The sequence below is a fragment of the Lithobates pipiens genome, unplaced genomic scaffold (genome assembly GCF_037356315.1).
Source record: "Lithobates pipiens isolate NorthernLeopardFrog02 unplaced genomic scaffold, aLitPip1_a1.2 Scaffold_19, whole genome shotgun sequence".
Taxonomy (NCBI): domain Eukaryota; kingdom Metazoa; phylum Chordata; class Amphibia; order Anura; family Ranidae; genus Lithobates; species Lithobates pipiens.
This window is the reverse complement of record NW_027507764.1, coordinates 89,655,936-89,680,544: the sequence shown is the minus strand read 5'-3', so window position 1 is coordinate 89,680,544 and position 24,609 is coordinate 89,655,936. Positions and strand designations below refer to the sequence as shown.

The following is a 24,609-nucleotide window of genomic DNA, read 5'->3' as shown; positions in this document are numbered from 1 at the left end:
TATTGCAACTTTTATTGCCATGAAACCCTGCCAGTAATAATACTTCCTGCTGCATGCTAACAATGCTAAGTCACTGCTTCACAAATAGCAGCATTTTATTTTTTTGGTCTGGTCAGGTCTATCCCTAAGCCTGGTGGTTGATTGCTCCTGTCTGGACTAGGATCTGAACCCATGACCTCTGATGCATCCAGAGGATACATTTCCATGTTGAAATGCTGGACAGCATCCTGCCTGAACCCTTAAATTATCTTGAAATGTACCTTTTGATGAACTGTGAAACACTCCTTACAGACTTTTGGCCTCTTACTCGACTACACGTCTGCTTAATTCCAACCTATAACCACTTGTTACTGACCTTTGACTTGTTTACTGACTATGCTTCTGCTTAATCCCTACCTGCTATATCTGTTACTGGACCCTGGCTTGCTCACCTTCTGGTGGGGCAATCCTGAGGACCACGAGCTGGTACTAACACATAGCAAAACCATCACCACCATCAAGAGATCTGGTAAATGCCATTTAGTGATTAGACCCCCACACCTCGGGTGAGCCTACATCATTCACAAGGGAACTCTGCTTGTGTACAGCTGGTTGGTGTGAGCCTCTCTACTGCTGTAGTTACTGATCTCTGAGTCTCAATCCCGACTGTGACACTGCTTCTGGAAGAAGCTTACAGAAATAGAGAAGCAGGGTTTCCCACTGGGTTATGAATATTTATCTAACCTCAGCCAGTTCCTGGGAGGCTGGCCCAGAAGGTGTGGCTGGGGAGATAATAAATGTTTGAAAGGGTCTGATCAGAGCTCTCTTTCTCTCCTGGGGCCTCTGCACCCTGGAAGGTAGCCTGTGTTACTAAAGAGCTGTTGCTGTTAGGCCTCAGCATGTGCTTGGCTGAGGGCCTTGGAGAAACTTGGACTTAGGAAACTTAGAGGGAGATGCTACCTGTGAAGCTCGGCTGAAATAGGGAACCCTTTCATGGAAGAGTTTTGCAGGGAAGCTGGTTGGGAGCTGTCTCTGGACATTGTGAGTAGGACCTTTCCTAGAGCTCCAGTAGTGCTTTAAGGGTTAGATGCCAGAGGTTTCTACAAGGACTGTGACAGCCCTTACAGAGTCTCAGACTAGTTAGCTGTCACATCTACTCCCAGCAATAATCAAAGCTGCTATAGAGAAACTATGCTGCATCATCTTTTTACCTACCAGCGTTCAAATTTAATTACATTTCTTCCCATGGTGTCATGAAACACACTCGAAAATGCAACACCTGGTGAAAAAAAAAGTGCACAAACAAAAGGTGAGAACGTAAACAAGTGCACGTCTTCTGAAGAGAAAGGACCCTTGCCCTGATCCCCCAGGGTGCACTAGATCTAGCAAACTAGATGGGCCCCATTCTCTGGGAGGTCTGCCAAAACAGACCAACCCCAAGTACTAAGTGGGGCTCCCTTGAAGGGAGGCTCCATAAGAGAGGGAGGACCAGATCAGAAGGCCACGTACCCCCCCCCCCCTTCAAGACTTTCAGGGCAGACCGGAGGACCTACATCCTACTAATTGGTAATGAGAGAAAGTGCAAAGTGAAAAAAAACATAAAAAAGAGGGAAAGGGAAGTGGAGAAGTAAATAGTGCAATACCATGACTATAAAAAAAATTCCTCTGTTCCTAGCCAAAAGGCACGGCCCTAGAGGCAGGTGCAAAAAAAGTGTGACGTGGTGTAGTAGCCTTGGTGTCAAAAACTCAAAGTAAGCATCCCTACAGTGAGAGATTACGGCACCCCTGGACTGCCACCCCAGGGGCACATACACTATAGGCTTCTTTCACAGCTTGGCCCTCCACCAGATCAGTGCCTCTCCATCCCTACCAGGAAGGTATCAGAACTTAGAGAGCTTAGGGAGAGATTTGCCTACAACTAGAGCAAGTCTTGCGCACAAAGCCAAATTTAACCCAGAAGGAAAAAGGCTTTCCCACCCCCCCCACCCCCCACCACCTAATTACATCAAGGAAATGTTAACTGACTCCCCCATTTGGCAAAGGGAGTCCGGGTTTTTCCCTAACAATTGATAAGAACAGATACTACATTTGATCTTAGCCAAAAGGCTACCTGTGTTCAAGTACTGCAATAAATCTTCAAAAAAAGACACTCCTAGACTGAGCCTGTTTTGTCCATGTGCTCTGGAACTCGTACCCGAGCTGGCAGGTAAGGGAGACCTGGGTTATTTATAATAGGGTGAGCGCTATCTAATAGTCAACCCAATGTCCAACTTCACCTGTAATCCTCTGATCACAACCCTGACTTCACCTGTACTTCTACAACAGTGATGCTTGCTCCTGTACTCCTGTAACAGTAACAGTGTTTGCAGACCACTGATCAGCGTCTCAGGATAGACAGCTAATATGTCCGTCTTCGTGCTTCATCTAGCAGTGCAATGTAAATGTATGTTAGCTCATATAAAGCTGGCTCCATCTGTCTTCTTAGATTTTAATGAGCACTACATTGCTTATTTCTCTTTCCTTTAAAATACTTCATCTACCTGCCAGTAGGTTTCACAAGATGTGCTTGAGGAGAACCAGACTTTCTCCTTTTAAACTGTCTGTGAAATGAAACCTATATGAACAAAGAAAGATCCAATAACTAAGCAGAGCAACGCTATGGAGCACCTCCAGGGATTGCCTAATGTTTATGGAATGTGGGCCTTCTACAGAGCGATTTGCAGTGCATTCAGGGTTTCCACATAGACGAGGTGAGATAACATTATAGCCAACATTCTATTGCGCAAGCCAAAACCATATAACATTAAAATATACTTTATATTACAGTTATATCACAGTTACCGAGCAATAATCCTTCCAAAGTGCTTGAAAAACAAATACAGTATACCACATTTACTACATATAATATTTTCATTTTATTTGGCAACTTGTGGCATGTGTACATGTTAAAAAAATAGACCATATTCTGTAAAAAGCAATAGATACTTTAAATGAGCTATTTTTTTTTCTTTTTTTTTTTTTGTCACTGACATATTTGCCATACAAATGGTTTTCCTTTCTACAATATAGAAAACAAAATAGGTCACATTAAGTGCAAACATCAGTGATGTTTCAGTTGAAATGGTTAGCGTATCAGCTGCCTACACACAATGAGGCAGCCATTTTGTGGCAGAACCATTGATTAGGCAGCCAATGAAATCCCAGCCATTAGTGACATCACTAAGACAAGAAACGCATCACTAGATCTTAGGGAGTTCATGGGCGACATTTTAGCTCCATCCACATAATGGTAGACTCTGTTGTGTCTAGTCACCTGGCACATTTTATTACAATTATCATTTATACACATTTTTATTACTGAAATGCAATAGTGTATGCCAATGATTACAAGACAGCTTAATGTTTTTTTTTTTTTTTTTATAAGATATTCTACATAAAAAAATACTTGTAACAAAAACAGGTGTAAGTGAAACAGCTAATTTTTAAAATACATCTTAAGAAATGTTTTTTCAGATGCTCAATATATATATTTAACTTCATAACCATTTTTGTGGGCTTATTCAATAAGGCAAGCAGCATGGTGTAAAGTACAGTCATTCATTCATTTAGAAATCATTTTTCGGTTGACCTGACAACAGCAAACTGAAATATGATTGAAAAGAATAAGTTACTACACACTCTCATTGCTTTTTTCAATGCTTTATTAATTAGGCCCATTTGTGTTGGACTACAGTTTAAACCAGGGGTGGTTCCTGAGGCATAGAATGAAATGGATTCCTTCCTACATTTATAAATGTTTTTGTCAAGCATACACAGTAGGGACAAACATTGTCATGTTAATGGTTGCCAGTGAGATAGATTAACTATGGCAGATATTATGACAACACTTTGGCCATTTTGAGGCCACAAGAACCCTGTTACCCTAGTTTGCCTCATTTTTATGGACCACCCCATGGTTCAGACGTATTGCTATCACACAGACAGACTTTGGGAGAAGGGTATTCTGCTCCCAGTGTTTACTGTGAGCCTGAGAATCTCTGTAGGGGCCGAAGACTTACGTGGCTTATAATAATTCTCTCTATTCTCAACCTCACAAACTAGGCCATTATGCAACATAAAAAACTGTAATAAAGGCTGTGTTGCCCATAACAACCAGTCCAAACCAAGTAGGCCTTGTATCTGGCCTAGGTTGGGCACCCGGAGCTCTGAGCAACATATACATTTTACATTTGGTACAGTATTTTATATTTGAGGCCTAAAGTATACGAAGTAGGAAGAAAATGGATTGAAGTCCCTCATGTCATACTCAAGCTGTATGTCGAAACACAGCATTATCTCATGTTAAAACAAAAAGCTGCCACTACACAGAGCAGCTGATTCATGTTGATATTTTTCCAGCTTTTTTATGCTGGCCACACATATCAATGCTTTTAGGAATTCATCAGTATTCTTTATAACATTTAGAGCTCGTTCAGATGTGCGACTAACATAGCTGCTTCCCTGAAAAGCGGTCTATGGTGGATTGATTTTCACATGGTGTTTGACCATAAGTTGCCTCCTCGTCACCCATTTTAACCCTCTGCACCGCAACCCTGCATTGCAGGGCGTATATGTTGTGGCCCTATTCAGTAAAATTGCAACTCAATCATCTTATTTTCCAGCCTGATTTTGTGAACAAACCCTTAAAATAATTTTCTTATTATTTAGTTATCCTTTAAAGCTGAACTCTAGACACAAAATAACACAGCTCTGTACTTATACATAATGAATATATTTCTTTGTAATACAAACAATGTAACTAACTGCATTTGACTTAGATTAGCCCAGATAGCAAGCAATTGTGCTACAAGTTTGAAACTGATTTGCTAAGCTATTTCTAGACTTGCCAGGCTTCACAAGTTTGTTGCACAATTGCAGCAAGTCTGCATTGCATGACTCCAGATCAACTTTCTTTGCAAACATTCCGGCAGTCGGCTGCAAGTTCTGGTTCAGTTATGTTGTGCAATAGTCCTCCCACCACAGGGGTCACTGTGGCTGAATTTTCATGCTGTAGACTTGCAGAGCTCTTGCTGTAGACTCACCGCTGCAACGTTGCTCTTACTAGAGACTTGCCACGCAAATTTGCTACAAATTGGAAAAGTGTCAAGTAGAACTTGTGCTTTAAGTGCTCTGCAAGTGTACAACTTGCCAGTGAAAAGGTGCAGCACCTCAGTGTGAACGTAGCCTAACAGACTTACAATTCAACAATGTTGGCAAATTATCCTTGCTATCTGGGAGTCTCTTGCTATTCACTGCACAGCAAGGCTCTGGCTGGGAGAGGGAGAAGAAGCTCAAAGAGCCAATTAGTTGTACTGCAGTTCTTATGCTACGTAACTGCAGCTGAGAAAAATCAGGTCATCTGCCCTGCCAGACAGGACTGTGCTGTGTAGCATAGCTGCATAAATCGTAAAATTGGATGAATGGAAATACACATTACAACTGTGTATTGAGCTCATTGTCTGGAGTTCAGCTGCAGCAGAAATATGACAATTCTAAAAAATATTTTGGTTTGAAATGTTAGATTGTCCAGCATTTAAATTATCAATCCAGCCAAAACTGACATTACAGCCTTTGAGGGTCTGAGAGAGGTAAATAATGTTGGTATATTTCTGAAGCACTTTGGCTGGGAGGTTTCTTAATTTGAGCTCCAAGATCAGTATCTCTTACATGGCTTTTGCAAAAGAGTCTGAATCTCCCTGTTGGAACAGTCATTTATTACATGCAACAGGAGAAGTGGGAACACCCAGGAACTTTTTAGCAAAAGGGTCGAGATGGGTGGATGTAAAAAGAACCTCAAATTATGGTGGGGCCATCACAGTTCTATATGCTATCCTCTCAACAGCCTTATTCAGAAAAGTAGTGTACAAAGGAAAGGGGGTGCTCAGTAACCCATAGCGACCAATGAACAAAATTCATGGCAACCAATCATATTTTAGTGTTCTGCAGTTCATTTCAGTTGGGTGAATTGGTTTCTATGGGTTACCCCACCTTGTACATCTTCCTTTGCACTGCTTTGTTAAATAAGCTTGTATACCCCATAAGAAGAGAGAAAGTAGTTAACATGAGATAATATCATGTAGTCGAAGCAAACACCTGTATACGTTTAGCATCCACAGTGACAACACCATTTGTTTGCAATAGTGCTGTATATTCACATTGAACATCCTTTCATATAAAAGACATAATGTTGCTAATAGTATTAAAGGTTACGTCATGCTCTGAGGAAAGTGCATTGCTAAAAAAAAGTAACAAAAAGTCCATAGATTAGCACTCATCTGAGTAGAATGTGTGGCATCTGAAAGCAGCTCACATCATAAAGGTCTCTTCCACATGTTTCCCCCTACAAAAGCTTAAACGTAAGCATTACAAGATACAAGATTCGGGGTAGAAAGCAATTTTTCCATGTTAAAGAACACCAGTTATAACACAATTCAGGAATAATTCACATCAATAGCTAATGCCAGTATCTAGTTTTAGTTTTTGGATTCATAGTTCAAGAAAATCATTGTCTCATCCCAGATTTTACAACTTTATGAGCTGTTTACCAGTCCGTATTAGCCAAGAGTTGTAGGTTCAGATAGACAATTTTATATAGATACTCCTCTATGCTGTGAGAAGTTCACAGTGTGCACCTACAGTCATCTATTCTACAATCACAGCTGTATTACTTCCAGGGGGCCAGAGTCTCCAGGCCCTTTCCACCCCAGAATGGCTGTCAGTGGCCCAATCCTTTATTTAATTGAATAGCTGTGGTTTCATTTACAGCAGTCTGCATGCTGGTGAAGTCCACCTAGGAATGCCTAGCCATCATAATAAACACCCATATTTCTGCTGGCCTTTATCACATCATGCCATACTGTAGGCTGCAAAGATTGAGTGATGATGTTAATGAGTCTAAAATATGCTATATATCAAAATTGGCACAATGTGTTGAATGTCCTTTTTGAGGTTTAATAGGGGGCAACTGGGAAACCAGTAAAGTTATCATTTTCATTTACTAAAGTTTAGCTTTAACTTTCAACATTATCTCCATAAATTGATTAACCTCATTTTATTAAAACTCTTCTCCTAAGTGGAATTCCGCATTGAATCACTAACATCATAAGACCACTGCTGGTGAGGTTTGTGGTCCACCCACAGATAGGGTTACCGAAATAGTAATTTTATGTAAAGTAGTTTAACACTAAAAGTGGCATATGACTAAAACACCCATTTCACTTAAACTGTTTCATCTCACCTTCTAGACTCTGCTACTAGTAACACTAAAATACAGCAAATGTATAAAGAAAAAACAGCATAAGCTGAACATCGTGTCACATCTACTTAATCCCTTCTGCCCCAGTTTCTAGATATTCAAGAAATCTATCACGCCCTTTGCATCACAGTTTTCTAAAGGCCAAACCCACCCAGAGCTGACCTAGAGCTTTTGTGTAAGTTACAGCATGTTGAATCAATTGTTGGAATCGTATCTTCTACTCACTGTAATGGTGGGATTTACCAGCAATAGTCTGTTTTCAGCTTACTAAAGGACGTAACAAAGGTGCCACACTGGACTCCCCATTTATGTAAGAATTTTTGCTTTGGCTTTGCAATAGCATACACAGGTATGTGAAACAAGGAATTCTCATGAAGATATCTACCTTCTGACGACACTTAGGGGCATAAAATGCCACCATGTAACTCAACTTCCCAGCAAATATACAAAACTGGAATAAGAGTTTTGGAAGATGTTGGCCTTTATAGCCTCTTCATGCATGGGTAGTTTGATAATAAACAATATTTATTAGAGTTTTAATGAAAGACAGGGTTTTAAAATGTAGATCTGTTGGCTAGCCCAGGCTGTCTGGGGTGGTGATGAGGTTTTCATTCTCTGTACTTTGAAACATTCAGAAATAATTCTAATCTGAATTCTGACAAACACCCAACAGAACATCAGAATACGGCACTCCTAAAAGTCCATGACAGAAAATACCCAACCAGAATGTTGGGTTTCAAATTATGTGGAGAAGGATTTGTTATTTTACAGCTGGATCCGACCATTAGATCTCACCTAACCCCAATATAGCTGTGATGGGCTAAATGTAGGATTTTAGTTGAAGCACTATAGTCATAGCCTGAAGTAAGCTTTCTGTGGAAAATCCCCTAAAGGGTGCGGATACAGTGATGCAAGTGTTATTTGTCCACTAGTGGGCTTTACAAAAAATATATGCGCTCACTTCATATGGTGACATTAGAGACACAGCTGAAAAGTAAAGCAGATGCTATTAAAGCTTTATTATGTCACATGTTAAGTTATGGGGGAGAGAGTATCTTCTCTCTTTAGAGTTCTTAATAAAGGTAAAAACTAGTGGTAGACCATAATGTGTTTGCCAGATAACCATTGCCACCTAAAAACCCCAGCATGTACCCATTCAATTGTGTGGAAAACTACTAACTGTGCAGAGATCATCTGCATGTCACATGGGTACACCTGCCCGCCATTTAGCGTCTCATGCATGAAGAGCTTGACAAAAGAACAATTTGCATTTCCCTCCATGCATCAAATCAAGCTATCACCTTTTACTAGAGCTGAGTATATAAGTGAATCACTGATTGGCTACTAGGAGTAAAAAATAAACACCATTCTTCAACCAGACACTTCACATGTGAGGCCACTAAAGTATTTGAGCAGGTTTGTGGTGAACATTTGACCAGTGGTCTTGTAAAGTATCTTTGACCCATTTAATCGGCCCAGGGCAGTTAGAATCCTTTCCTTGGTCTATACAATGTAGAATTACTTTGCTGTTCTCACACAGTGGTTTAAAGGCTCTAGTTACTAATAAACAGACAACAGAGCCATTTCCATGGTTACAGAAAGTTGGAAAACAACTGAGTCTCTTAGAGTCTAGTGGGGTCCCCGGAGATTGTGGCCTCTAGAGAAGCTGCTACCTGTTTCTCTCCCCCAGCATTTGGCATTCAGCCACCAATATCTGGATGGAAACTCAGTTATAACCGTTATATATTTGAGCTGCACACATAAAACAAGAACGGTGAGCGCTGATGTGTCTTATTTTGATGCCATTGAACCACTAAAAAATGCCAAGTTATATAAAGTGCAGGTTAGTATGAAATGTTAGGTGATGGGGAAGCGTCTTTGGATGTAGGGTCTATTGGTTTCTTGCATATGTGACCAGGTGTAAGCTAACATAGGCACTTAAGCTAATAGCATTGTCTAAATGTCATAAAACTACATATAATACATATTTCTATAAGTTTGCAGCCAATGGCCCTTTAGCTGTACAAGAACACTCAATAAACAAGGACGTGGGCTGCTAGAACAGTTCATGAACAAAGGGCTTCAATAGGCTGTTCTGGTGCAACAGTGATTGTTATACACTACAGAGAAAATAGTATTTAACATATAGTTGGGTTTGCAACATATATGGTCAAATCCACTCCAAACTGATATTTAAATAGTGGGTGAATACTGGTGAGCTAAATCACATATTAGCTTTATATATCTCAACAACTATAACACCGAGATCTTCCCCATCATAGTCCTACACTCATCTAACCGAAAACCCGTTAAAGGGAAGTGAGACATCCGAAAACACGTTGTGGTATGGAGGAGAAGCTTGGAACCCAGAAGGCAATGACTATTTACAGTGCAAAAAAATAACTGAGACAGCAACCAATCAGAAATTAGATTATAGCATTTCTGCCATTAAACTGATAATTACAGATGCTTGATTGGCTGTTATGGGTTACTGCACTTCATTGCTGTGCAGACTATCTGAAGGCCGACCATATCAAAGCACCAGTGCTAAGAATTATCTCTGCTGCCCAAATGTCTTCAATCATAAGGGACTAGTGACTGTATTACTCTGGGTGTGAAATAAGTACTGTCTGTGTTGTTCATAACTAACAATCAAATCTGTTTGGTTTTGAAAATGACATGGACAATTGGTTTCTACATGTAACACAGACATTTCTACAGAACAAGCCCTTGAGAGGTATAGTAAGGTAGAACACCAGGGAAGAGAGAGGGAGACAGGGACTGGAAAAGCATATGATGGTCACACACATTCACTGACCAGTGTGTTCCTCGCACAATACAGTAACAGCATTGATGAATGTAAACAAAAGCGCTTCTTTGTCCTGTTTAACAGTATTGCTTACAAAGATAATCCCCTTTAAATTACAAACTACTGATCAGTATTTACATTACAGAGGACCAAACCACAATTTTAGGCATAAGACCCAGCAGTGCTCACCTCTGTCCTACAGAAGTTTATAAAAACATACGAAGAAGAATAAAATGTATTAAACGACAGTAAAATGAGTCACACTAAACGCATCCTTGAACAGACTGCTTGACCTAAGTTACTAGAAGTTTAGATTTGTACTATAAGAATTCATTGTAAAAAATCAAAGCAAAATTGATATAACAGAGCTGGGTGGACACTGCCAAGTTGCGTTATCTGTTGTCTGTTGCTGTATCTTTGTAATTTGGGTGGTGGGCTCTCTGTGCCAGCATTGCCCAGATACTGCCTACACTACAGTGGAATCTTACTACTCTACATAAAAGATGACCATATGTACTGGAGGCAGGGCATGGGCTAATATAGAAACACAAAGATTTTGTCATCCGAGAACTGCTGAGAGATTAACAAAGGCAGCAAGTGATTAAATTCTACAGCATCCACCAGAAACTGATATATTTGTTTTGGACAGACTGGTCCTCTAAATGCCAGTCATACTTTTAGGCCTTGCTATAGCATTATTGATATATCTTTAAATTCAGAAGAAGAAAAAGTATTCTATTCTATTTTTAAATTAAAGCCTATGTAAAGGAAAACTTTTTTGTTGTAGGTTTTGGATAGAGTAGAGAAGGGTTAAATTCTCTATCGGGTTAATTTTGACTGTCTGTGTCCCACCGAGGAGATGTTCCTGCACGACTTGTCCTGGAGAAGTAATGAGAGGAAATCAAAGTGAAACAAATTCCCAGCTAATTGTCCTCCTAATAATTGTCCCCATTGAATGATTTACCCTTACCCCTTGCTGTTGTGACAATGTTCCAATGGAATACAAGAATCTTTCCGACAAGGATACTAACAGCAAAAAAAACTTGAGAGGATCTAACCCTTCCCAACTGTATCAAAAAGAAAAAGTTTCACCCTTACATACACTGATATGTAGTTTAAGTGCTATTTATGATTGATTTATGAAGTTGAGGATAAAGTGAGACTTCAGGATTGTACACATACATGGCATTAAGCATCAGCAATGAGCAGGTCCCAATTTGTAAATAGGCCAAATGTTGGTTTGCAGATCTGTTAAAGTGTGGTGTTTGGTGGCAAGTAAAGGCAAAATAGAAAAAGGCAATGTTTTTGCCACCACCAAGCGTTTACATGCTAAGTAATACAGTTAATTACTGCTTGAGTGGCCTGGTCTGAACAAATCCCAAAAGTAAGGTTAATAATGCCCCTTATTCATCACGAGTTGTGTCTATCTTTGTTAGATTTTTTTTTTTGAGCTTGCTAATGTCAAATGTCAATAAAAGGCAATGTTTGCAAGCTTCTAAAAAGTGCAGTGTGGCTCCTGGACTGGGCTTAGAGCCTTTCCGAATTAAACAGTGATTTATCCACCCTTTGTAAGGCTATGGCATACAGCCATCATAGTGGGAGGAGATGTAGGTGCTGAGGGATGTAGCGGATGGAAGGAGTAAGACTAGCCTTAAAAATTGAAGAATTTTCCTTATATTTTAGAAAGACATATTCTGATTGTTTTTTGGATGCTCACCAAAAAATGGACTCAGCAATAGACAAACCCAATTTGTTAAAACTTTCTCTGTCATTTTCACTAAAGGCCATCTATGTGTACAAGCTCTTAAAGGTTTTAAAAATCAGTTCCAAATGGCAATTTTTCTCAACTGTTAATGATAAGTAACAATGCTTGCTTTGCTTGTAAAAAATCAGCTGTCAAAAAGATGTTTACTGGTTCCTCTACAATGAAGAAAGCCCACACGCTATATTGCAGCCAGTTCCTTTTCATACATGTCTTTAAATCCTCCCCCACAGTCAAAATGTTTTGCGCTTCTCCAACAGAAAAGCCACACAGCCAATTAGATGTGTTTGCTCTCTTTCCAAGCTCATGTTTAGAAGTGTTTCTGCATTCATAGAACACACATCAATTCTTCAACACAATCTTATTTTTCATTGTGGAACTGTCATCAACGTGGAGGTTTAATGATGTGGGATGAATTCGTTTCATTTCATGTTCATCCATCTGTCCAAAAACATGGTAACGAACAAGCATCCATATATTAAAACAGTTTTAAAACAGGTAAAAGAAAGCAACGATGGTCTCTCCAAGTATAGGATACGTTGGTGTGGATACATTCAGGTTGTGTTACTAGCCTCCTGTGTTCATACTTGTGCAGAGTTCAACATTACATTCAACGGAACTGTGGCACGCAGTGTGCAAACTGGAAAACAATTACATGTTTATGAACATTGTTGGTCAAGGCCTCCTGGGATTTTCCTTCATGTGCTTCTCAGGAAAGGACTTTCACTAGTAATTTCACTTCTTCCTTTGCATTTTAGATATTTAGTGGTAATGGTGCAGAAGACAGATGACTTGGTTTTGGCAGTAGTAATGGCAATGTGGAAATGGCGTAGATAGCTTGAACGAGTTTTGATAAGAAAGCAGAGAACATCAGACCTTCTGTTGCCTTGACCCGCAATGCTCACAGTAACACACAATCATTTTACCAAGACAAGAGTTATACTCTCTCGACTCTGGCTGGGTCATATACATCTGTGGAATATAAACAGGAAAGTAAAAAAAATAATGTTACATGCATCTAAAATGGCATATTGTTATCACAGACAATGCTCTAAAAGTGACAGAAAATCTCCAACATCAATACAGATAAATATATATTTTTTTCAATAGAGTAGAAGGCTAAAACCCCTGTTATATTTACTTCTGTGTGTTTATCCCAATTGCAGATTTTCCCTCACTTAAAGAGGAGCTCCACCTTAAAAAAAATTATTAAAAGCCAGCAACTACAAATACTGCAGCTGCTGACTTTTAATAAATGAACTTACCTGTCCAGGGTGCCCACGATGTTGGCAGCAGAAGACGAGCAATCGATTGTCTCTCGGCTGCCCCCGCGTTACGGCTTCACTGCCCGATTCCCTACTGCGCATGTGTGCGAGTCACGGCACGCATCTTCAATGGTCCCCGTTGTGTTCTGGGAACTGTGTGCTTCCCAGAACACAACGGGGGGGGGGGGGGGGGTGTTGTGTTGACAGGAAGTGATGTATCTGCGGATATTCTGCAGCTATCTATGTCCGGAAGTGGGTGCAGATACCTCTCCCCTGAACGGAAAGGCACCGTAGGGGGGGGAGGAATCCGATGAGCGGAAGTTCCACTTTAGGGTGGAGCTCCGCTTTAAATTCTGTCTGGTAAAACTATTGTCAATAGGACAGAAGTGAGAGAAAATCCTTTTAGCGGAGCCCCAGATAATAGTAACTAAATAGGTGTTCTAATGATTCTTTTCCACTCTGTGTAAAATCAACTTCAATAAAAGTAGATGTTTGTTGCTTTCCAAAAAGTGCTACTGGGCTGAAAGCCTCCTGAATTAGGCACTGATTTGTCCACCCCTGTGTAAGGCTTCAGCATATGACCATTGCAGAGGGAGAAAATGCATGAGCTGAGGGATGTAGGAAACAAGGAACAAGCCTATCCTTGGGTCAGCGTACACATGGCTGAGAAGCCTTCTTTCTCATATTTGACAGCACTAGGGCTATTACTAAAGTGTCAAAGATAGTATCAAGAAATGCTCCCTCTCCTGGGAATTCCCCTGCCCCCCCCCCCCCCCCCCAAAAAAATTCCCTATTGTTGTGAACCTAGTTAAAAGTTGTCTAACATATTACTATCTTATTTTACAATCTATTACATATAGATAGTGCAAATATCAAATGGTAACTTTTCCATACACCAGTTTTCTGACATACTATATATAACTTGGAGGACCTCAAACATTGGCACCTCTTCTATCTCTATAATGTGATGACTGTTGTTCAACATTCCTCTTAATTCCATTCTTGTAGAAGAAATGTCCACTGGAAACACTTTACTCTACAACTACATTCTTTTCACCATCAATAGCACATTTTTCTGGCTCCTGAAATTTAGGTTCACAACATAGGTTCCCACCTTTGTGAATTGGATGCAGCTTACACAGCATCCAATTCACATGACATTTTAAAATACGTTAATTTGAATGAGGCTGGTTCACATATGTGCGTTGCATTTGTACTCCGCATTGCCCAAGAAAGTGTACATTTTCTGCGAATTGCAAGCACATTATCTTCTATGGGAACGCATCTGATTCACAGATGCATTCTATTATGAATAGGATAAAATCCTGATGTAGACCTGACCTGATACTAATGCAATCCTGACCTGATCCTGATCAAAAACTGACGTGAAATGCTGAACAACTACTTTGTCAATTAGCTGTGAAAATGGAGCTTCAATTCACACAACACGCGTGTGAACCCAGCCTTAAACTTTCCAGTTATCTTATAACATCCCAAAGGTGTCGGTTGACAGGTTTAAAAGAAACCAACCAAAAACCTTGTTCTTATTACATGGGTGGTCTTCCTCAACCGCATTCTTATCATAATCTACCATTTTAATCTTTCCATCAACATTTGTACAAGGTAATTCATTGGGGCACTCTGTTCTAGTTATCTGAAAATGTACTGTTGCTAGAAGGTGCAAATCCGATCTGACCTTTAATACCAATACATTGGCCTTATATTTTCTGCAAATGGTCTACCATCTATTAGTCCGGTTGGAAGATGTAAAATGTGAATTCATTCTTGATGTCCTAGGATTTGTTATCCCCAATATTCCTTTTGTTTTGACCATTGTTAAAAGTTGTCCAACATGTTACTGTACAATCTATTACATACAGATAAAAAACAACTAATTTGAAATAAAGCTTTAAAAGAGAATTTCTGACCAAATGTGTTGTTTGTTTTGGCTAGGGATATCATCTTTAACCACTTAACAACCGCCCATTGCCGATTAACGGCTTCAGGGCGGTTGTTTAACTCTGAGAGGCCGTCAATTAACGGCCTCCCAGAATTCTGCTCTCGCGCGCCCCCTGGGGTGCGCACACGAGATCATCCGTGACCGCCGGGTCCACTGGACCCGGCGCATCACGGATCACGGTAAACGGCCGCTCGTCGCGGCCGTTTACCACGTGATCGCTCCGTCAAATGACGGAGTGATCACTTGTAAACAAACCGGCGTCATGTTATGACGCCGGTTCCTCCCTCCCCCTCTCTGTACCGATTGGTACAGCGGAGTGGAAAGAGATCGTGTTAGCAGCGCTGTGGGCTGCATCTGTAGTGCCCACATCGCTGCTCACCGTATTTAACCCCTCAATTCCCTGCCAATACTCTGCAATACCCTGCAATACTCTGCAGTACCCTGCCATTACTCTGCAATACCCTGCCATTACTCTGCAGTACCCCCCATTACTCTGCAGTACCCCCATTACTCTGCAGTACCCCCCATTACTCTGCAGTACCCTGCCATTACTCTGCAGTACCCCCATTACTCTGCAGTACCCCCCATTACTCTGCAGTACACCCCATTACTCTGCAGTACCCCGCCATTACTCTGCAGTACCCCCCAATACTCTGCAGTACCCTGCCATTACTCTGCAGTACCCCCCATTACTCTGCAGTACCCCCCAATACTCTGCAGTACCCTGCCATTACTCTGCAGTACCCCCCATTACTCTGCAGTACCCCCCCATTACTCTGCAGTACCCTGCCATTACTCTGCAGTACCCCCCAATACTCTGCAATACCCCCCAATACTCTGCAATACCCGCCAATACCCCGCCAATACCCTGCCATAAATTGCCATACCCAGCCATACTCAGAGATACCCAGCCATACTCGGTGATACCCTGCAATACCCAGCCATAGACGCCCCCCCACCCCTCACCGCCCTCCGGTGCTTCTACCAACTCGCCAGTACGATCAAAGGCAGAATCTTTTTTTTTTTTTTTTTTTATTTCAGGCTTCCCAGCCTAGAGGTGAGATGTGGGGTCATATTGACCCCCAGATTTCACTGTAAGGAGGACCTGTCACCCCATATTCCTATTACAAGGGATGTTTACATTCCTTGTAATAGGAATAAAAGTGATCAAAAATTTATTTTTGGGGAAAAAAATGTCAAAGTGCCCCTGTCCCCATGTACTCGCATGCAGAAGCGAACGCATACGTAAGCCCCGCCCACATATGAAAACAGTGTTCAAACCACACATGTGAGGTATCGCTGCGAACGTTAGAGCGAGAGCAATAATTCTAGCCCTAGACCTCCTCTGCAACTCAAAACATGTAACCAGTAAAAAAAATTTAAAGTGTCGCCTATGGGGATTTTTTAAGTAACAACGTTTGGCGCCATTCCACGGGCATGTGCAATTTTGAAGAGTGACATGTTCAATATCTATTTACTCAGCATAACTTCATCTTTCACTTTATGCAAAAATTGGGCTATATTTACAGTTTTTTTTGTTTTGTTTTTAAGCACAAAACAGTTTTTTCCCCCCAAAAACGCGTTCGAAAAATTGCTGCGCAAATACCGTGTGAGATAAAAATTTGCAACGACCACCATTGTATTCTCCAGGGTCTTTGCTAAAAAAAAAAATATATAATATTTTGGGGTTCTCTGTAATTTTCTAGCAAATAAATGAGGATTTTTACATGTAGGAGAGAAATGTCAGAATTGTCCTAGGTGCTCCAGAACGCCTGATGGCGCTCCCTGCATGTTGGGCCTCTGTATGTGGCCACACTGTGTAAAAGTCTCACACATGTGGTATCGCCGTACTCGGGAGTAATAGCAGAATGTGTTTTGGGGTGTAATTCGTGGTATGCATATGCTGTGTGTGAGAAATAACCTGATAATATGACAATTTTGTGGAAAAAGAAAAAAAAAAGGAAAAAAAAATCTTGATTTTGCAAAGAATTGTGGGAAAAAATGACAACTTCAAAAAACTCATCATGCCTCTTACTAAATACATTGGAATGTCTTCTTTCCAAAAAGGGGTCATTTGGGGGGTATTTGTACTTTTCTGGCATGTTAGGGTCTCAAGAATTGAAATAGGCCGTCAGTCCTTCAGGTGTGATACATTTTCAGATATTGGCACCATAGCTTGTGGACTCTATAACTTTCACAAAGACCAAATAATATCCACCAATTTGTACTTATTTTTACCAAAGATATGTAGTAGTATAAATTTTGGCCAAAATTTATGAAGAAAAAATTACTAATCTGCTAAATTTTATAACAGAAACGAAGAAAAATATTTTTTTTCGCAGACTTTTCGGTCTTTTTTCTTTTATAGCACAAAAAATAAAAGAGGTGATTAAATACCACCAAAAGAAAGCTCTATTTGTGTGATAAAAAAGGACAAAAATTTCATATAGGTCCAGTGTTGCATGACTGAGTAATTGTTATTCAAAATGTGAGAGCACCAAAAGCTGAAAATTGGTCTGGTTATTAGGGGTGTTTAAGTGCCCAGTGGTCAAGTGGTTAAATTGCCTTCTGTCACCTCCCAAGTTTTCTTTCCACTTCCTATCCTAGTGAAAGGTAGTCACCATGCCAGGAAGTAAAGGAAGATCTACAGCAGGGGTGCCCAACCAGTGGCCCAGGGGCCACACGTGGCCCGTGGAGCCTTCTGATGTGGCCCGCGACCTCCTGCTTTGGGATAGCAGGTTCTCAAGCCCTGATCATGTGTTGCTGACTCATCATCCCAGAGCATCAGTGTTTTAAATGAAGCCAGTGGTAGAGGAAGCAGGCGGCTGCAGAGAGAGCAGAGCCGCATTTGCCGATGCTTCCTGTATAGCACCAGCTCCTGTCCCAAGCGGAGTGATACCAAATGCACTCTGCCTGGGACAGGCAAAAGCCAGCGATACCTGAATGGAAGACTGTTATTAAAGGTAAGCTTATTACTAAAAGCAGTGTATATATGGGCATATCTGTTCTGCAGTGGTTACTGGGCTGCTTTCAAACTGATCCACAGGTGCAGTGCATTGCACCTTCAGGTTACCTGCACTGAGTCATAGACTTCTGCATATACAGAGCAGACAGGGATCTGTCTTCCGTCCACTCCACTTATTGTGGCCCACGACCAGTTACCAAGTTGCTTAAGTGGCCCTTGCTCTTCAAAAGTTTGGGCACCCCTGATCTACAGTATATCACAGGGACACAGTCAATTATATTACACACTTTATTTAACAGCATGGGGAACGGTGAGAACCGTTTTAATATTTTCTATTAGTTGGAAGATTTCTTCTTACTTCTTGTAAAGTTGAGACATTGTTACTGGGACAGGCAGTGAGAGGAAATCCCCTACAAAAGGCACACAGCCAGCAGCGAAAGCTAACAAGGTTCTAACCCTTCTTCACTCTATCCTAAACTAAAAAAATTTGGGCTGAGGTTTAACTGTATGCAGGCTAACATGGGGTGAGATATACTAAATTTAGATAAGGTTATCTGACACTGAAAAAAAGGTGAGGTTTTAAGATATGTAGAAAATAAATTAATGTAACCTCCATGGATTGTACAGCTAGCCAATACATCACATATCACCCGCTAATAAAAATATTCCTAAATCTGACTTTACTGTAAAGTCACCAGTAGGGCAGTCTTTCAGTGTTTTAAAGGCCACACAGAACTAAATTCTAAAAAAGGTTCAGTGCAGTGTAGCCCAATGCTATGATAATGAATCCCAATCATGCATGGATGGGAATTGCATCAATATTGGCCACCCAATGCCCAAAAGAACATGCAGTAGCAAAGAAGCATCTGAGAAAAAGGCAGTGGTGGCAATTGAGAGGGCTTAGCTATCATCACTGGAGAATGGCAAACTATAAGGCCGCGTACACACGGGCGGATTGTCTGTCCAACTTAGTCCGCTGAACCGTGTTTCAGCAGACAATCCGCTCGTGTGTGGGCTTCAGCGGACTTTTTCAGCGGACTGTCTGACGAACAAAGTCTTACGGAATTTCCGTAATTTTGTCCGTTCAAACTTGGTTTTGTCCGTCCAAACTTGGTTTCAGCGGACAGTCCGCTCGTGTGTAGGCAAGTTGGACGGACTAAGTATGGCGCATGCTCAGAAAGGATTTACACGGCCGAAGGTTGCATTGCAGTGTATAGGACGTCGTTTTTCTAGTCCCGTCGTACGTGCTGTACACGTCATCGCGCACGCTTTCAGCGGACTGTCTGCTCATCGTGTGTGGTCAAGTCCGTTCATTCAAATTTTGAACGGACTGTCTGTCGGATTGTCTGACGAACTTAGTTGGGCAGACAATCCGCCTGTGTGTACGCGGCCTTAGTTTGCAATAATGTGCAAGTATACTATACTGTGCATACCTGCACATTATAGTAAGTGCTCCAGTCAGTATCCCTTCCCATTCCTCAATTATACTTTTAGTGTCATGTTACCTTAACAGATTCTGAAAAAATGAAGAGCAGGCCACTAACTGGGGAATTCAGCTGTGGGAGAGACACCGTCATTATCGCTTTGTGCCAGGGGTTGGGGACACAAAGTAATGGCAACAAGCCTTGCCTTATGATTCTTTGTGAGCAATAAGAAGCCTGTTTGTGATTCAACCCACTGGTGTCTCTGCCAAATAATTTGCTAGTATGGTAGAATGTAAGCAAGATTTGAACACATTCTTCTATATATACATTAGTCAATTAGTTAAAGAAAAAAAATTAGTGATTTCTATAGTTTTCTTACCTGCACAAGATAAAGAATCCAATTTATCTTTGCCTTTTGGTGTTATGAGAAGGTTTTCATCTAGAGAGATCACTCGTTTATAAATGGAACCCATAGAGAATTTTCTGGTTCTTCCATCCTGTGTTCCATGCAACTGTTTTTCCTCATCTAATTCATCACCAGAATCTGTGCTTTTAATGCTTAGCCGCCTCATTCTGGAAACAGAATCGACTTCTTTCATGCGAGCAAGGCGGTCTATAGCAGTGCGAACTGGTGTAGATGCAAGTTTCCCCTGTAATGTTTCTATCATTTTGGATGTGCTCCTTAGCCTTTTCTCAGCACTACGCATAATATTTGCCTCATTCTGCTCTGAAACTGATGGATATGCCAAAGCTAGTTCCTGATCTTGATGTATGTTCTTTAATTTTTCAACAGCTTTCTCATTGTCTACAGGCAAACGAAGGACACTCTTGAAAATCCTTACTGCCTCGTTTGTTGAAAATGAAATGTCACTCACTTTAGGATTTTCATTGTTCTGTGGCTGTGCTCCACTACCAAACATACAATTTTCTGGGCTTTGAGCTTCAGAGCTTCCATTTGATACTAGAGAATCCTCTGTCACTTCAATTCCAAGAATCCTAGCAGCTCTTTCGTGAAGGGATTCATTCCCTGGAATGTCCAAAAAGTTGTGCTCCTCGAAAAAGTCTCCATTCTCACTTGTGCCACTAGAATGTTTACTCAGGTCAGGAACAGAACGCCCATGGTTTCTATCAGCTAGTGACAACTTCCTTAACATATTATCACCAATTTGGCCAAATTTTGCTGAGCTAACTTTAACTACATCAAAAAATGTATGATCAAAACAAGTTTTGTCTTCTTTGAAATGGTGGACTAAAGCATCTGAAACATGTTGTTTTATGGTGGGAGGAATTTTATTTGCATGACTTTTTTCAGAAAGTTCTTGTTCTGTTTTTGGATCCAAAGGTGCCTCTTTAGACCTCTTAATTTGAACTTGTTTTTGTTCTGGTGTGCATCCATCAGACAGCTTTCCTAGTTGATTGTTGGCCTCTTTCACTTGGGAAGATTTGCATATTTCAGTTGTCCTCTCGCAAATATCATATGTTAACTTTTCCGTACACCACTTTTCTGACTTACTTTGGAGGGCCTCAAACATCGGCACCTCTTCTACCTCTATAATGTGACGACTGTTGTTCAACATTTCTCTCCTTAATGCTGTTCTTGTGGAAGACATTTCCATTGGAATCACTTTACTTTGCTCACTAACAACATTCTTTTTACCATCACTAGCACAACTTTCTGGCTCCTGAAATTCTTTATTTAAACTTTCCAGTTCTCTTATAGCATCCCAAGGGCGTCGGTTGACAGGTTTTAAAAGAAACTGACCAAAAACCTCTTTCTTATTGCATGGGTGGTCTTCCTCAACCTCACTCTTATCACACTTTGCTACTTTTCCCTTCCCATCAACATTTACACTAGGAAATTCACGAGACTGCTCTGTTTTAGGTATTTGTGTCAATAACAAGGATGTTCTTGAAAATGCACTGTTGCTGGAAGGTGCAAATCCTATCTGACCTTTAATACCAAATACATTTTGTCTCATACTTTCTGCAGAAGGCCTCCCATCTATTATCTGGGATTGTTCACTCTGTTTTGTCCCATTATAAATTTCTATGTCTGTTAACAATGTTTGAGTTTGCTGATCTTTGTACTGATCACCTGGCCATGATCCAGATAATGTCAGCTCCCTGTGTTGCAACTCCCCAGATCTGAGGTCATTTGCTTGTTTGTTTTCCTCTGTTTTGAACTGGGCTTGTTTTAGTAGCTCTGTATTATTGTTCAGGTTTCCTGTAAGTGTTTGTAGCTCTAAGTCACTGGAAGATGCACTTAAAAGCCTTTGCTCAGGGAGACCCGCATTGCTGTGTTTTAGCATGTTCATCCTGTCTGTATTGTCCATTAAACGCTTGTTGTTCTTGCATATATCAGATGGGCTGGAATCAGATTTTACTGGAATTGAAACCAAGCAAAATATTGTTTCATTTAGTTTCCTCTTGGAACTTTTTTTGCTAAAAACAAAAGACTCAGGTTCAAACTTTTTGACTTTAGTCACAGTTTCACAAACACTATCAGAATGGGTCTTTTTTAAAGACAGTTTGTGAGTGGGCTCACTGTCTTCTGGCAAGCTGCATGCTGTAGCTCCATCTCTATTTTCGGGTAGTGGGCAACACATTTGATCTGGAATGGAGATGTGCAACCACTGCTTATGCTTAATACCTTCTCTTTTAACATGATGATGTCCCAAATTTTTGGGGTTGATAAAGGCACTATCTTGTTCTCGTTTGTGAGGGTTACTATCCTGATTCACATTTTCAACCCTACAAGGATCATTTGTGGAAGAGTATTTTTTACTGTGGTTGTGTTTTTCGGCCTCCTTGGCTATATGTTTAATTCGTGGGTCATCAAAAGGGATATATTGTATGGAGTGTTTACAATTTTCTGAGTGCCTGTGGCTGGCTGGTTTAGTGAAAGGACCGTTGTTTCCGAGAAAACAGATGTTTTTTTTGTCACTTGTGCTGGTTTTCTCAGCTGAAATATTTTGCCGTAAGCAGTCACTTGGTCTAGGCACTTTTTTAAAAGTTTTATTGGCTGGATGTAGTAGAGGTGGGGACTTGTATGATGGAGGAGGTATGTAATTAGGGGGTTCCATGCCTGAGTCATGAGAAGAGGAGTCCTGGGTGGAATCTAGAACTTTGGGAGATGAGTGTTCATCTTGTTGTTGATTATCTTTATTTTCACCAACGTCTACAGCTCCCCACGTCTGCTGGTGAACTTCATATGATGGTGGCTTTGAAGGTCGACTATATTTCGGTTTTGAGAAAGAACTCTTGCTGCAGTCCTGATTTAAAATGTAATTATCGTTATCTTGCTTTGTATTTTCTTTAATGCAAGAGTTGTCACCTGAACTTGATGTTATAGCCATGTGGCATGGACCTTCAGGAGAATTACCCTTTGAAATAAATTGTATTTTCTGCTTACTGGGACACACAAATGGACCACATTCTGGATTTGATGAGATTAAATCCTCTAACTTCTCACAACTGCCATCTGATGTCTGCTGTTCTACTGTTTTTACACCTACTGTTACTTTCTTTCTTGTTCTCTCCACATTTTCTATGACAGTGTTGTGACATTCCTTGGCATTTTTATCTACTACGTTACATCTCTTCTTTCCATCAATATTTATTGGCAAGGCTGGCTTGTCTGCTGCTCCGTTTTCTCCATGTCTGAATAAAACACTGAAATCTTGGCCTCTCCTTCTCCAGTACTGAATGTCTTTATCTGTCCTTGCCCAACATGGCCGTTCAGAGTGAAATCTGTCCAACACCCTGCAATATAAGAAGGAACTCAGTATAAAAGATCTAATGCATTTACATTTAATTACATTAAATGATTTGCAATGTAAAAATGCATGCCAACTTAATCTCTTTATCCATAGTATTAGTAAAACTGCTGTAACAATTAAAAGCCCATGCAGATTCCACTCATTTTATCACAATTAGATATCTTATTCTCACAGAAGAAATTGTATTTGGGCCATCTGCCAATCAAGAGTTTCCAGAGAAAAAAAGAATGGGGTTGCTTGCTACTTTAGGAGAAACAAAGGGGTTGATTTACTATAAGCAAATAGACTGTGCACGTTGCAAGTGCAGTTGCACTCATTTTTCTAAGCAAATGCAATGTTGTAAAGCTTCACTTGGGGCGTTTTAATCCCCTTGTGGCCACTCTTTATTAAATTCTAATCAGATGAAAACTGCAGCAAGATGCAGAAATCAAGAAAAAATAAAATACTTTATACATTTCAGTAGCACATGGATTGGGGGGGGGGGGTTGTTGGTAGCCTTAAGAGGCAATTGAAAATATTTAGCCATTAATATTGCTTCTTAAAAAAGAAAAAAAATAGGCACCGGGCAGTTTACGTCCATAATGTGTTAGTATGCCAGGCGCTTCCATCTTCACCCGGTGTTCGCAGACTTCGGCAATATGAATGGCATGATGACGTCACTCTGTGTGGGAGTCACTGTTTACAGAATGGCTCTGAAAGAACAGGACAGGTATGCTGTTCCTTCAGAGCACATGCGTTGGTGACGTCACCAGCTGCATCTAAAGTAAATGCTAAATGGTGCACATTTAGGAGATTTTTGCTGTACCTATAGGTAAACCTTATTATAGGCTTACCTATAGGTAAAAATCATACAAGGGAGTTTACTCCCACTTTAAGGCTAGGCTCACACTATAGGCAGGTGCAGGGATGTATCTCCCGCGAGGAAACAAGGCATTTGTCTTGGGCAGCAGTTTTCAGGGGGGCAGCGCTGCCACATACAGGCTACCTCTTCCTGCCACTTCACCCCGCTGCAATGACCCCCACAAACCCAATGCCCCACAGCTGTCGGCTTCACTCATCTACCCTGCTGCCGACTTTGGGAGCTGCAGGGCATCCATAGAGGGATCTGTTTGTCCAAATAGATCCCCCTCTTCCCCCATTTCCCTGAATTGCCAGGTGCCCCTTCCAGGTAACTGCTGGCCAGCTCTCCCACTTCCCCCTCCCACAGTTGCTAATGCGTTAGATGTGGACGGGCGGGGGGCGGGTTGCTCCGTGCATCAGCTGGCTGGCTCTTCCACCTCCCCCCTTCTGCAGGCTACTGCCGCTGCTGGTGCAAGAACTGTGGATGGATGGAGAGCAAGGAGGGCTGCTCTGTACAGCGGCTGATCGGCTC

General features: G+C 41.0%; 1 protein-coding gene across 1 annotated transcript in view; it reads right to left on the bottom strand.

Annotated features, from left to right (window-relative positions):
- Positions 1–2,870: 2,870 nt before the first annotated feature.
- The window catches only part of JCAD (junctional cadherin 5 associated), a 181,542-nt gene continuing 159,803 nt past the window's right edge, over positions 2,871–24,609 (bottom strand). The window contains exons 3-4 of the mRNA XM_077491049.1: positions 19,838–23,220; positions 2,871–12,816 (exon numbers count right to left, since the gene is read on the bottom strand). Coding sequence (XP_077347175.1) covers positions 12,782–12,816; positions 19,838–23,220 — 3,418 coding nt within the window. The 3' untranslated portion in view covers positions 2,871–12,781. The remainder of the gene's footprint in view (positions 12,817–19,837; positions 23,221–24,609) is intronic.